This window comes from Vicia villosa, linkage group LG7 (genome assembly GCF_029867415.1).
Source record: "Vicia villosa cultivar HV-30 ecotype Madison, WI linkage group LG7, Vvil1.0, whole genome shotgun sequence".
NCBI lineage: Eukaryota > Viridiplantae > Streptophyta > Magnoliopsida > Fabales > Fabaceae > Vicia > Vicia villosa.
In genome coordinates, this window is record NC_081186.1 from 108,235,610 (window position 1) to 108,251,078 (window position 15,469).

The following is a 15,469-nucleotide window of genomic DNA, read 5'->3' on the forward strand; positions in this document are numbered from 1 at the left end:
AGATGTTCGATACCCTTGTTTATTCAGCGCCCTTGACACCCTATGTTGGGCTTGGAGAGTGGCGGCATTGACGATACTGTACATGGCGCTTGATGTTGCATTTCATCCTGACACCAGACAACTTGCTGGTTACCTAAGCTTTTTACTGGTATATTATAATTTATTAGATGGTTTTGTGTTAATTATTTGGGTGTATTTATTTTATGGTATTTATTTATGCAGTGTTGGATCTACGAGCACTTCCCTCACATCAGTGAGCGAAAGATTCAGCGTGTTGCGGCTATTGACCCATGTGCAAAGAGGTGGAAGACCAAACAAGACATTCCAGGATGCTCTGTTCTTGGATGATGTCATCTGGACACCGTATACAGCTCATCTCCCTCATCGTACTTTTGATGTATCTACTTTATATTCATGATATGTTAGACAAGAGAGCCATGTGGCTAGACACTTGCCTGAGAGGTGTCTACGCCAGTATGGTTATATACAATGCATCACACGTCCGGTCCCATAGACTCCAGCTGGTGGCATTGATCGATGGTTTTATAGTCACATCATCTGCTCCACTTGTGAGATCATTGATCCATCCATTGAGGTTCAGGAGCCTAGACAGTGCGAGGATGGACACCTGGAATGGTTCCAAAGTGTGCCACACCCTAGGGTTATACCACCTACCACAACATCTGATGTTCTAGGGCTTTCAGGTACCGGAGATTCGTCCGATCCACCACGACCACCTCCACCTCCCGCAGGTGACCAGGAATGCCGCCTACAGCTCATCGCCGTTCACTTAGATAGCCTCATAGGTTTGGTGGACTCTGATGGCGAGGTTCATATTATTTTAGCTAGGTTGGCCGATGTTGCCCGTGGAGGGCCTATGTCGATTTATTTTTTTATGGTTTTATTATCTGTATATTTTGGGCATGCATCTTTTTTATTGTACAATCTTTCCTGCTAGTACATGTTTCGATTAGGTAAAGAAAATACAATAACATCAATAACAAACAAACATAGTTAACAAACATCATATGACAAACAATAAACATAAACAGTACTTCAAAACATGAAAATCTAGGAACTAACGGATGACTCTAGATGTTTCAGACACTTCATTATGTCGTCCACGAAAATGTCAATTATAATCGGAAATATCATTTTAACTTTGGCAAGTCATTTGATCTTATCTATATTTTAATTCAATGTAATTTAATAAATTAAAACAATTCAATTTAATTCAAATAAATTATTATTATTTAATTCAGTTCGATTTGATTTTCATTACTGTACCATGAATAGGGGTGGAAATAGGCTGGGCCGAGTTAGGCTTTGCCAAGCCTAGGCCTGGCCTGTCAAAAAAATTGAAGCCTAAGCCTGACCTGTGGCCTGTCGTAGGCTTAATTTTAGGCCTGAGTCTAGCCTTTTCGAAGGCCTAGTTAGCCTGTTAGCCTACATAAAAGCCTATTTGTTTTGACATACTAGCTAAAATAATGTTCAAATAGACTAACTAACTAAAATACCAAGAGACTAAAAATTTATTTGCATTGACTTATTTTAACTTACCTATTAGCATAAGTTCTGGGAGACTATTTGTTTAAAATAACTTATGAAAACAATGTTCATCAGGTGTTTTGAAAATTGAATTTTATTTAGTTATTTTAATTCAAAGTACAACACATAACATAATGATAATAACAAAATTATTCATATTTATTTAAATAGGCCTGCCTGATAGACTTAAAAGGTTTTTTTTGGACCCGAGGCCTAACCTTTTTAACTAAATAGGCTAATAAAAAAGCCTAGGCCTTTTCTATTTATAAAAAATATGTGACCTGACCTGAACCTTTATAGGCCAGTCTGTAGACCCCTCCTGACCTATTTCCACCCCTAACCATGAATGAATAACTATTACTATAAAGTTAATTTGTAGGAAAAAGTTCAAATAAAAAATAGTTTTTTCCTTGTATACTTTCCAACAAATTTATTTCTACTTTCCTTTGAAATAAATACTTGTTTGTCATCCCCCAACAAAAAATCAAACATTGGACCAACCAAAGTCACTTGATGACAAAATTAACACGTCGACACGAATCAAAACTACACCTGTCCATAATTACATACACACCCATACCCGCAAGACCAACATATGGTTACAAACAGGGTTAAAACAGTCAAATAGAAAATATCAGGTTACGCTTTGTTTGGGAAAGTGTGTTGTTTGGCGGTGTATAACAGCGAAGATCTATAATCACTTTTTTCCTTACAAAAATGAAAACGCAGTTTTAAACTCACTCTACTCTCTCTTTCTCTTTCTTTCATTTCTATATATTCAACGCCGCCGTTTTGGAACTTCTTTTCGCTCTTTCTGTTTCCTAAAAGGGGCAAAATTATTTACGCGGAAATAATCGATTTTGCCACCAATTTTTTTCTTCGCGGAATCGGATCTCAGGTTAATTTCGATCAATTTCTTGTTGTTATCGTTCTGTGTCGAAATCGAATTCGATTAATTGAGCTCGCCTTTAGGATCTTTTGGTTTTAGGTTTTTTGTTTGATCAAGGCTTGATTTTTGTTATTTGGTTGTGTAAATTTTTTATTTTTGATTTTAATTGGTAATTATTGATTTTGGGATTCGCCGTGGTAATGATGAGAATTGTGTTTACCGAGAATCAATTTACTTTTCTCCACCCCCAATTTTTTGTTTACCCTAATTTTTTAGAAATGCATTGTCGATGTGATTAAGAACATAAAATATTTGCTTAGACTGGGAAAAGGTTTTGTTTAGTAAGATTTTGGTGATGATCAATATAGGTAAGTATGATTTAAGAGATGAAGAATTTGGATTGGTGAGTTTTGTTGGTTATGATGTATGTGTTCTAGTGGTTTTTCACTGGATTTACAAGAGTAGTCTGCAGTGATAGTTATCATATGTAAGTTTTCTAGATGCTTTAGGAATCTTACATAGGAAGTTTTCTTTCTTTAACTTGGTTGGTCTCTGGAGAAATATGGATACAATTCTATTCCTACTAAGATGATGATGGGAAATTGTTGATGATGTAGTTCTAAATTGTGAAATTTTGAAGCTCGAACAGTAGAGGGGTGAATAACACGTATGGACATGATAAATTTGATGGATGTGAATGATACTATTATTATTTATTAGTATAGGCTTATGGAGATATTTGAATTGTGGTTACTCAAATATTTTAGGGTAGTTATTTGTTTGCAGAGAAGTTGCTTCTTGTTGTCATTTTATAATAATATACGGAGGTTGCTTATTATTACCTCCCTATTTTATGTTTCCTTTTGTATCATTTCTTGAATACTAAATAATACTGCGGATCAGAAAATTAAAATGACAGCAGTTTACATTGTGTTTATGCACATGCTTGTGCATATATGCGTATCTACACATCTTCTATAGTTTACTCTTACCCCATTTTTTCTTGTTATGATACTTGTTTTGTAATGTTGCTTATTGTTTATGACATCCTAAATTCTTAATTCTATTTTCAATTTATTGATGTATATGCTCTTAATCAATGATCAGAAGGAAATTTCTTTTGAGAATAAAGAAACAGAATATAGTGCTATCCCTGTCTATACTGCTCTGAATTAGTTGAATGGCGGATAAAGCATGTATCAAGCGTCTTCAGAAGGAGTATAGAGCCCTTTGTAAAGTAAGTATAGTATCCTTTGTTTTTTATACTAACATTGTGTTTAGCTATTTATTTTTATTCACAGTTCCAAAGCTTACTATTTTGTTGTACAGCTATATAGATATGTTTATACTGTTATCACTGGTCTGTCTCCTCTCTTTTTGTGTGTATTTGTGCAAACATCTAAGGTTGATAATTTGATGTTGTGGCTGATAAAATATTTATAGCATAAATGACAGGGAACATATCTTCCTCTATACTTTGCCTTTCTCCTCTTAATACAGCCCAAAGTGTCTATACTATAGTTTCTGAGTAATGTTTTCATGATTGATTATCCTACAATGTGTATCAACTGCCTATATCATGGCATTTAAAGAATATGTCAACTGGATAATAATTGATTTTGTTTTTGTATTGGCAGGAGCCAGTTTCCCATATCGTGGCCCGTCCTTCACCAAGTGATATTCTTGAGTGGCGTAAGTTTGTTTCACACTTACATTTCATATATGGCTTTATGTGGAGCTCTAATTTCGAAAAAGGGGAAAATGAATTTGTTGATTCTTTGGTGCCTGTATTTATCTTCTCAATGTTGTAGCACTTGTGACCACCTGATCACAAAGCATTAACCTTACTTTTGCTCCTAAGCGCTCTTTCCTTAATACTGCTACATTATTAGCAAGAAAGGAAAATATTGTATTGTGTTGTCAGCAACTTAATTCTAATTTATTTGGTAGGGAGTGGTTGAAACTTGATGCTGATCTTATTAAATGTTTATGTCTCAGACTACGTATTGGAAGGAAGCGAGGGAACACCTTTCTCAGGTTTAACAAATTATGATTATTGCAGATTGACATTTTGTTTCAGCCATAACTTGGTTTGATTTTGCGTGTCTCAACACCCATTTTATTACTATCTCAATTAATATAATGTTTGTGATTTTTTGGTCATTTTTAGGTGGTTTTTACTATGGGAAAATCAAGTTTCCTCCAGAATATCCATATAAACCTCCTGGAATCAGGTGCTCTATTGCTGTTATATGCTTGACCATTCTAAATTTCATTTATTTGGTCTACTATAACCAAGTTCATACTTTCTACAATGTAGCATGACAACACCCAATGGGAGGTTCATGACACAGAAAAAGATCTGTTTATCTATGAGCGATTGTAAGTTCTTTAATACATCGGGAGACAGATCACTTTTTATTTTTATTAGTTACACAAATTGATACAGGTAAGTTTTTCTGATATTGCAGTTCATCCTGAAAGTTGGAACCCAATGTGGTCTGTATCAAGGTCAGAGTGTGCACATTTTGCAGTTCTTTCATGTGGTTTACTCCCTATTGTGTTTTATTTTTTCTTTGACTTTGAAATTTGGTTGTATTATTTTCCTCAAGATATTGATATCTGTGAATAACACTAGTTGTTGATTATTAATTTATAGTCTTATTCTGATGTTTCCATTTTATGAATGCAGCATACTTACCGGGCTTCTTTCATTTATGGTATGTTATGGTTTCTTCATATTCTAGTTAAAGTCTGATTTCTTCCTTCTAGTATATCAATTGTTTGCTCAGAAGATATTACCACTTTATCCGTCTTGCATTGCCTCTTTTGGAATAACAAATGTTATGCAGTCGGTAATAATTTACAGCAAATACTTTAGAGCTTTTGATATATGACAGACTTAACTTTTGCAGATGGACACCAGTCCAACCACAGGCAGTGTAAACACCACTACTGCCGAGAAGCAGCGTCTTGCAAAATCTTCACTCTCTTTCAATTGCAAGAAGTAAGTATTTTGCAACAGCTCTTCATGATTCAATTGAGCAAGGTCTCTGTGATCTGCATTCCATAAGTAATTGCTGTTGTTTTCATGCAGTGCAACATTCAGGAAAATGTTCCCAGAGTACGTGGAGAAGTACGAACAGCAGCAGCTTTCTGAGCAAACTGCTTCTGAGCAGCGGGTATCATCAGACGCTCGTCAAGATAAAAGTTCAAATTCTGTTTCAGAAAGGAATTCAGACTCCGCAGGAGAAGACATGAAAAGGGTAGAGGGATTGAAGGACATGAGGAGAAACAAAAAACAGGCATTTCCAACATGGATGATGTTATTACTCTTCTCCATCTTTGGGGTTGTTATGGCATTACCTTTACTTCAGCTGTGAAACTTGTATGGGTATAAAGGATATCCATAAAAGACTTTCATGCAACTGCTTGTTCTTTGTGCTCTGCTTAGGTTATGTCATATCTAACAGGATTTGTATAGGAAATATTGGACATGGAGGGTGTGTTAAAGATATGATTTTACTCCTTGTGTCTATGTTTTGCCAGTTTCTTGGTATTGATACTTGTCATGTTATGTTTACACTCTTAAACTGTTGAAGCTTGTCTTCTAGTCTTGGTTGGTAAACATTAACACGCCGCGTTGCTATGGACTGCATTCTTCATGTCATGTTAATTCAAGTTGATGTTGTGACCATTTACTTGATTTCTTTTTTCATTTTATAAAAATAGATTCCATAACTAAATTTAAGTCTCATAATTTGTCAAAAATATTTAATTAGATCTTTAAACAAGTGTTTTTAATTACGGCTTTGAATTTTTAAATAATTTATAATCAAGCCTCTTCTAAACTTTTAAATATTTTTAAGTAGTTTTTTAAACATTTAAATAATTGTAATTTGGTCTTCAAATTCAATAAGTTCATTAATTTATTGCAAATTATTGAAAAATTTAGAGAATTAATTAAAAAAGTAATTCAAAGATCTAATCATAAATTTTTTACGGTATATATACTTAAAACAAAAATAAATATATTTATACTTTTGTGGTCTCAGGAGACGAAGAGCTTTGAATAGGTGTAAAAAATGCTTTTCTTATAATAGATAATGTTTTACAAGGAACACGTGACTCGTGTCCTTATGCTAGTTGGTCATGATATTTTATCTCAAGAACTTAAGTATTTGACTTAACTTATGTTGAAACCTTGACTATTGATAGTGTGTGGAGGATCGAAGAGTTCTATAAGTGGTTGAGACACATAAGGATCTCTAAAGTATTAGGTTTCTTCTTCATGTCTTTCTTATTTTGTTTTTCTGTTTTAGTTTTTTTGGCTAAGTTTGTACGCGATCTTCACTCCTTAGTACTTGATACATAAATTTTTTTTTTTAAAAGATAAAACCTGCTTTCACCTTTTTTAGGATTTTCCAGGTAGTGAGTTTTGAATATTTCTATCGTTTGAACTTCTGTTACTAGTGCATTAGATCATAGTACAAATTCTTCCTACTTCCCCTTTTTGTGTTAACAGTTCTCTTTAGAATGGACGTTCCATTTACCACGTGTCGTAAGGTAAATCGGATATTTATTCAGCATGGGTGAATTCGAAAACGGTTGACTCAACTTCGGCTTTCATCTTTGAGGGTGATTTATATCGAAATTTGATTGGGGAGTGCTTATTTCTGAGAAAGATACGGGGGTGTGCAACAAGTATGATGAACGCATTATCTCTTTTTCTTTATGGTACACCTATTGTACTTTACTTAGTCCCTTAGAAAATCTTGTTGAGTACATACACCTTCATGACCTTAACCCTACCTGTTAAATATTTTTTTATACAATACTGTCACACATCATTCATCTGTATATTCAATTTCCTCATTACATCATCCCGAAACTCACCAACAAAAGTCTTAGTTTTAACCTTAAAAAATGTCTTCATTTGGTCGCCGGACATAAGTGGTACGTACTTACATTAATAATAGTGGATACGCTTGGATCATTTGCAACAAAGAAGATTTACTTGATCCTCACACATAACCTCAATCCAGGAATTGAATATGGGAACTCCATCTACCATAAAAAAATAAAGTTTCTTTTTTGACTAGCTTGTCACAGCTCTGTTTCTACTCTCTTTGCTTCATAGATGCAACATGTTCCTCTCTTCTATGTGCTCCATATGTGACCTACAATAAAAGTATTTCTTTCATTGTGTTCGTAATTGCAAGGACTCTAGAAAACATTGATTTTACCTTAGGTATAAATATCTAGATTTTTTTCTCGATTTTAGATGGAAATGTTTGAATAAAAAAAGAGATCCATGGTACTTGTCATAATTCCCTTGGAGTAGGAATTTGGTGGGCTTGGAAAATCATAGTTCTATATGCACATCACATGACACCATTGTTGAACAAAGGACTCCAAACGCAAGAGGGGGGGGGGGGGGTAAAATGTGATATCTGAATTTTAATTATTTTTCTTCATAAAAGTGATTCTTTTAAAATAATTTATATTAAAGAAGAGATTAATAGAGAATAAACATAAGAAAAGATAAATGATAGAAATATAAAGAGACATGGTATGAAATATCCCACTTGGGATTATATTGGTTCGATCTTAAACGACATGACCTAATTTAGTTTCCTCTTAAGATTTTAACTAAAAATAACTTGAGCTTTTACACGAGATCAACCCAACAACCTTAAACAACTTGAGCTTTTATACAAGACCAACCTGACAACTTTACACGAACAATTTGAGTTTTGACATAATTTTACTTCAACAACCTTAACCCAAGCTTTTTATAGGGTTTGCTTGAAATCTTCAAACCTATTACAATATCATAAGATAACGTCGCTTTTGAATAAACAAATTTAACACAAAAAAAAGACACCACAACTTTCATATGGAACTTTTCACTCTTTCTACACTAGGTCAATGACATGTGAATAAAACTTATGAAAAAAATGAGAATATGAGAGATAGAAAATTTGATAACTTAGAAAATCGGCGTGTTGAGAAGCGGGAAAAAATCGCCTTTATATAAGAAAAAAACTTAGCTAAAAAGTAAACAATCCATGGACTTTGTCCCTTCCTTATGGATTATAATACAGACCTAATCTATTAGGTTAACCCATAAAAAGAAGCCCTAATATGTGACATCACTTAATTGATTAGTAAGTCTATATAATCAATTAGCAGACATAACTATTGCTTTAATCGATTAGATTGAAGGTCGAATCGATTAGACAATTGAGTTTTGATTTCTTAATTGAATTACATTTTTTTAATTGATTTAGTACCTGCCTGGAATGATTTTAAAAATATTTAATAAAAATTTGAGAAGTTTTAAATGTTTTATGTGTGTGTATATGCACGTACATGTGTGTATGTGTGTGAATTTCCTTATTACTACTAGAATTACTCATACTTTATTTACAATTAAGTAATTAACTGATCAAACTATAAGATATAACAATAATTACATAATCAGTCGAGCTTTCACAACTTCACAACCTCACATCCTTATTGATTTAAATTTGATTAACTCTTTCAGCTGGAACTTTAATACTTTGAGTTGTGCTCGCTTCTTGACTGATGATGATGCTTATGATTTATTTATTCATGTTTAATTGTCATCGTTAAAACCTTAAGTAAGTCTATATAATCAATTAGCATTCATAACTCTTGCTTTAATTGATTAGATTGAAGGTCAAATCGATTAGACAATTGAGTTTTGGTTTCCTAATTGAATTGAATTATTTTAATTGATCAAGTACTTGCCAATAATTTTAAAAATATTTAATAAAAAGTTGAGAAGTTTTAAATGTTTTATGCGTGTGTATATGCACGTACGTGTGTGTATGTGTGTAAATGTCCTTATTACTACTAGAATTACTCATGCTTTATTTTCAATTAAGTAATTACTAATCAAACTATAAGATATAACAATAATCACAAAACTAGGCGAACTTTCACAACTTCACATCCTTATTGATTTAAATTTGATTAACTCTTTCAACTGGAACTTTAATACTTTGATTTATGCTTGCTTCTTGACTGATGATGCTTACCATTTATTCATTCATGTTTAATTGTCATCATTAAAATCTTAAGTAGACATTATCCATACCATTTGTGACAAACTACTTTTGCATCTGTTTCATTAATCTTCAGCCAAGACGCATATCTAAGTGTTTCATCAAGTGCAACTCCCATAATTGTTCTTTCACTATTAATTTAGGTCGAAGTTGTAATGACACACCAAATTTACTAGATTAACCTTCAACACTCCATTTGAGACATGGTTGTGGTTCTACGTGTTGTGCAGGTACAATACATATAACACATCGGTTATTTGATTTTGATAATAAAAAATTTCAATTATATTGGTAGAAACTATTAAGTGTTAGTGATATTTGATCATGATGGATCTTCAAATGATTCTTCAGGATGACAACAAATTAAATAAAAAAATGTCTCAAGCCTCACCAGTCAAAGAAATCAATTTTCAATCAAAATGCTAGTAATTGGTGAATCAAGCAAAGGAACTCAAAGATTTAAAGTTATGATCTTGAAGTTTGAACGCTTGAAGGTGTGAAAAGTGTGAAAATTCACATTGCTATGGAGGTTAAACCTTTAGATACTATGACGATGCAAAAAGAAAAAGGTTTTAAACCTCATCTCTTTTGTTAAAATCTTAGAAAACTAATCCAAGCAAGTGCTTGATTAATTGAAAACTTGTTTAATCAATTAGGAATATATTATACACTATATAATCGGTTAAAATGGTCTTCTAATAAATTAGAATTACAGTGTAACAACTCCTAATTGATTATGGAGGTTAATAGTTAATTAGGTTAAAATAATTTTTCAAACTTTCTAATTTAGACCGACTAATCAATTAATTCATGGATTTAATCGATTAACTCATTACAATGACCCATGCATTGTTTTCTTTTTTTAGCAAACTTTTTTCTTATATAAATAAGATTTCTCCTCATTTCGAAACACACCAATTTTGTGAATACAAACTCTTATTCATTTCATTCTCATATTTCTTATATAAATTTGCTTTTTTCACTATAGTTGTGATAAGAGAATAAAATATTTTTTTCCAGAGGATTGTGATATTGATGTCATGCTAAAAATGATTATTCAAAAGTATTGTTCTCTTGTGATAAAAGATCTGAAGGTTGCAAGTTAAACTTAAAAAAACTTTCAGTGAAGATTTTGAGCTGAACACGTATTAAAGATGTATTTGTTTATGGAAGGTTGTGGGGTTGATTATGCGCAAAAGTTCAAATTCTTGTGAAAGGTTTTTGGACTCATCCTATTAAAAGCTCAAAATTTATTTTAATGAAAATCTCAAACAAAATTTATTTCGCTGCTTCATCTTTTCTTTCTAACATAATCGCATTTTAATCAAACAAATTTTTTAAATCAATTTTTCTTAAAAGTATGAATATCACATTTTACCCCTATTTATGTTTGGATTCGCGTCATCGATGACAATCAAATTTCTTTGGATTAATCTGGAACTCTTTATCCTTCGGACCTAACTTTGAGCTATTTACAAAGAGACTCTCATTAGCTAAATGAATAGGCATTATTGCCTCAACTTATTACATAGACTCTCATTGAGACCATCTTGAACAAGATCATAATCCAAAGTATTAAAATAAATTTTATAAACCAAATATTAAACTATTTTACCAAAAAAAATAATTTAAAAAAACACATTTTCAATAAACTAAGACTAACAAAAACTGATTTAATATCAACACATCCCTAAAACTTGGACTAGAAGGAGTTAACTTCTTAAATAACCTCAATCTTATTGACAGTGGTGATTTCATCTCATTTTCAACTTCAACACAACTATCATAGAAAGTAACAAAGAGAAAGGACCAAAATCACCTTGGTATATATCAATCACCAACATTGTATTATAACTAGCTAAAGAAGATGATGATAATGTTATACAAGGTTGTTCTTGTTACTTGTTAGAACTTCCTTCACCAAAAGAATTAACTTTGTTTGAGTTTCAAAATTATCCAAAACCAAATCACTTGTTAGAACATTTGAATACCCTAAACCATTAATAGGACTCAAATTTTCACCTTGTGACAAAGCTATCAAATTGATAAATACCATTGGAAAGTATATTCCTACAAAGAGGACAAGTAGACCTACATTGAAACCACTTATCAATACAATCTAAATGAAACCCATGATTACATTTTGGTAAAACTCTAACTTTTTCTCCTTCAACAACCTCACAAATACAAATAGTACATTCCAAACCATCTTTAAATTCTTCTGGTTTGAAAACCATAACAGGCAAAGACATCAGAATTGAAGCTTCAAGAGGAAGTAAACCCATTGCATGAATATGCAACATTAAACAAACCACACCTATGAAAAACAGACCTATGAGAAACATTGCTGCAATCCCAATAATTTCTGCATGTTCAATTGGATCAGAATCAGTCAATATGTCACTAAAACAGAAAACTTGCAAATCATTTATAGTAGAATATGAAAATATTAAATGACATTTATTGAAATACAGAATATTAAAATATAAATTGTTCTCGATCAATATTTATACTTACCCAAGAACGTTTCCATGAGATGGTAGGGTTTTCTCAAGCCTAATCAATGGTTTTGCTTTGGAATTCAATTCTCGGTACACAACTGTGAAGTAGAATTTTTTCCTATAATAGTCCTTTAACTTTAGGGTTTAACATATATTGTTGTGTTCAGAAAATACTTAATTTATATATCAAAAATTAATATTTATAAGTGAAGACATTATCTTTCTAAATAAATCTAAATCTAAATTAATGGAAACAATTATATATATATATATATATATATATATATATATATATATATATATATATATATATATATATATATATATATATATATATATATATATATATATATACACACACACATATATACATATATATATATATATATATATATATATATATATATATATATATATATTATTAGTGTGACTATGACCAACATTTTAAAAAAACCCTCAAGTAATCAAAAATGAAGCAATGTTTGTATCGAAAATGAAGCAATGCTTGTCGTGGTGTTCGATATACATGTGTTGGTTGAGTGCTTTGGTGGTGTGATGTTTGTGTGTATATTGATTAGGTGCTATGGTAGGATGTGGTAGTATCATATATCTCAAAGATGCTATGGTAAGATGTGATGGCGACATATGTTTGTTGGTGGTCTGAGTCATGTTCTTTGTTTTGTGTTTGAGTGTGTGACATGAATTGGTTGCGGATTTGGGTTAGGGGTGGCAAACGAGCATGTCAGCCTCGCAAAAGTCCACGAAAAAATGAGGCGGGGCAGACATATTTGGCGGTGCAGACATAAATTCTTGGTCCGTCTTGTAAAAAAATGAGGGCAAGATGTAGCGGACCCGCAGACATTGAATCATTTAGGCCTAAAAATTATAAAATTATATGAAATAATGTGTGCTCGCAAAAGCCTGCAAAAAAAAGGGCGGGACAGACACATTAAAGGGTGCGGGCCTAAAACCTTGGTCTGCCCTGCCAAAAAGTGTGGGTTAAACGGGCATTTCCAACGGGCCGAACCCGTTTTGCCACCCCTTGTTTGGGTGTACGTGGCTTGGTAATCATGTTCGTTTGGTTGTTAGGTGTAAGAGGTTTGGTAATATTGTGGGTGTATGTGGATTGACAATTTGGTTGGGTGTAGGTGAGTTGATATTCATGTTGGCGTATAATGATGAAGCTCGTAGTGGTGGATCGATCAAATACCCCGGGTCAGACACAAACTGAGTTATATATTGTAACCGATCTATACTAATTCATATGATTTTGAGTTGGTTTAGATTTGTATATCATGATAAGTTCGTTTATGGGCCGTTGATGACGACGCTTGCACTGACGACACACATTTTTAGCAAAGTCTCTCAAATAAGTAAAATTCCATTAGACATCGACTCTAAGTTGATGCTATTGTTTCAAACATGTTAGAGAATCTGAGATTTGTTGCTTGATGCTGAATTGAAATTTGACACGGTCATTATTGTGCATCTCCATAATAGTGAACATGGTGATCGTTGTTTTTGCAGTCCAAACTGCAACATCTTCGATGTTAATTTAATGGTCTTGACCCAAATATGGCCTTTAAATAAACCATAGAGGAAAAATATATTATTATATTAGTAAATTGTTAATATTAAAACTAAATCAACGAGATGATAGTAGTTTAGTTTTAATACAACGTCTGGTTTAAGGTGATCCAAAAGATTTCCAAAACCGTTATAGCGTGTTTAGGACATTTGTTGTAGTTCATCCCTCGAACATACCAACTAAACTGAAATACTTAAAATAAATTATTTATAGTATGAAGTAAGTAAATGAAAATAATACAAATCTACTTTAGTGCATAGGGAAATATTAAGCTGATCTCCTTGATGGGGGCTAGTGACGATATTATCGATCAAGCCCATGCTTGGAGCAAAAAAGCGTTGGAATAAAACGAACAAGTATCTTTGTATTCGTTTTTACACAAATAACTATATATATGAGACAAAATGGTTGAACCCCAACTATATGTTCCTATTTTAATTATGTCTCTTAACAAAGATAAATACATAAATATTTACAAACTGGTAGTTTAGGAATATAAAAAGTTACCAAAATGTATCATATTATAACATCTAATTTTAATTATTCTTTCATTCGTAGTCGAATCTTTGGTTAATATCATATCTTTATAATGCTTTGTTTAAGGTTCTTTGGATTAATACGTTGCCCTCTCGCCGTTTTTTCTAACAATTCGCCACCAAAGAGTTCCTTGCATATTGCATTGTCTTGGTTTACTTGTCCACTAACGACCTTACCTTTGATACATAGACCCAACAACATGTACACGTCCTCTAGTGTGACGATACATTCTATGGTAAGAAGATAAAATGTGTGTCTCAGGTCTCCGTCTTTCTACTAATGCGAGGATATATTTATAATCAACATGGTAAGAGACTATGTTGAAGAGATTACCAAAATTGGCAACTTACGAATACGATTTTATGAACACGTCGCATGAGACATATTCTTGTACACGACAACAATATTTCTTGGGATCCTAACAAAAAATATACATAAGTATTTTTTTTTTTAAAAACAATATTAAGAAAAAAACTTATATTCTTGCGAAATAACAACTTACAAACTCCACAATATTGTTGATGGTTCCTTTATGTGTATCACCCATGATCAAGAGAGTCATATTTTAAAAAGTTTGTGTGTGTTTGTTGATGATAAAAATGAGTAAGGAATGTTTGATTGTTGCTGATAAATATGAGTTGAATAAATGTGGTATTTATAGGAAAATGAGAGTTTCACGTGTTAAAGTTGTTGCACGCAAAGCAAGAGATAGGCACCAATATTATAGGTGCATGCTTCACTTTTTCTTCTTAGGTGTCAGTCAACATGGCGCATGCAGGGTCAAAATAGCAGTGTCAACGTGGCATGAATGCATAGATACAGGGTGGTAGGTGGCAAGATAGTAATTGTAACCATAAGTACATCATCATCATACACGACTATTACAATGTTACTATCATTCTGCTTTAACACCCAAACACCTCCAGATTAATCCACGCACATCCACTTAGTGAACACTCATATATCTGGCTCTATCTCCCTTTTTTATTATTCTTATGCCTCATAGTTACTTTTTAACATAAATGAGTTTAAATCAAAGAGTTTTTTAAATTGATTTTTCTTAGAAATCCTAATTCACATTTCACCCCTTTTGTATTTTAAGTCCCGACAACAATGAAAATGGAATTTCTTTGGATTCATCCCGAACTCTTTAGATGTCCTCCATGCATAACTTTAAGCCATTCAAAAAGGGTCTCTCAATAGCTAAAAATATGACCATTATTAAGTCGACCTGTTACCACTTTGAACAAGTATCATAAACATGTGATGATGATCCAAAATATTAAAAATATAATGCTTGAAAACACTTTAT

General features: G+C 32.4%; 1 protein-coding gene across 1 annotated transcript; it reads left to right on the forward strand.

The window, feature by feature from the left end:
- Positions 1 to 2,242: 2,242 nt before the first annotated feature.
- Positions 2,243 to 6,134, forward strand: LOC131616477 (probable ubiquitin-conjugating enzyme E2 33). The gene is made up of 10 exons (XM_058887813.1): positions 2,243 to 2,446; positions 3,545 to 3,674; positions 4,075 to 4,129; positions 4,436 to 4,474; positions 4,608 to 4,671; positions 4,758 to 4,819; positions 4,909 to 4,948; positions 5,130 to 5,157; positions 5,353 to 5,444; positions 5,535 to 6,134. Exons 2-10 carry the CDS (start codon positions 3,618 to 3,620, stop codon positions 5,818 to 5,820), a joined length of 723 nt encoding a protein of 240 aa, XP_058743796.1. The 5' UTR covers positions 2,243 to 2,446; positions 3,545 to 3,617; the 3' UTR covers positions 5,821 to 6,134.
- The last annotated feature ends 9,335 nt before the right edge of the window (positions 6,135 to 15,469 follow it).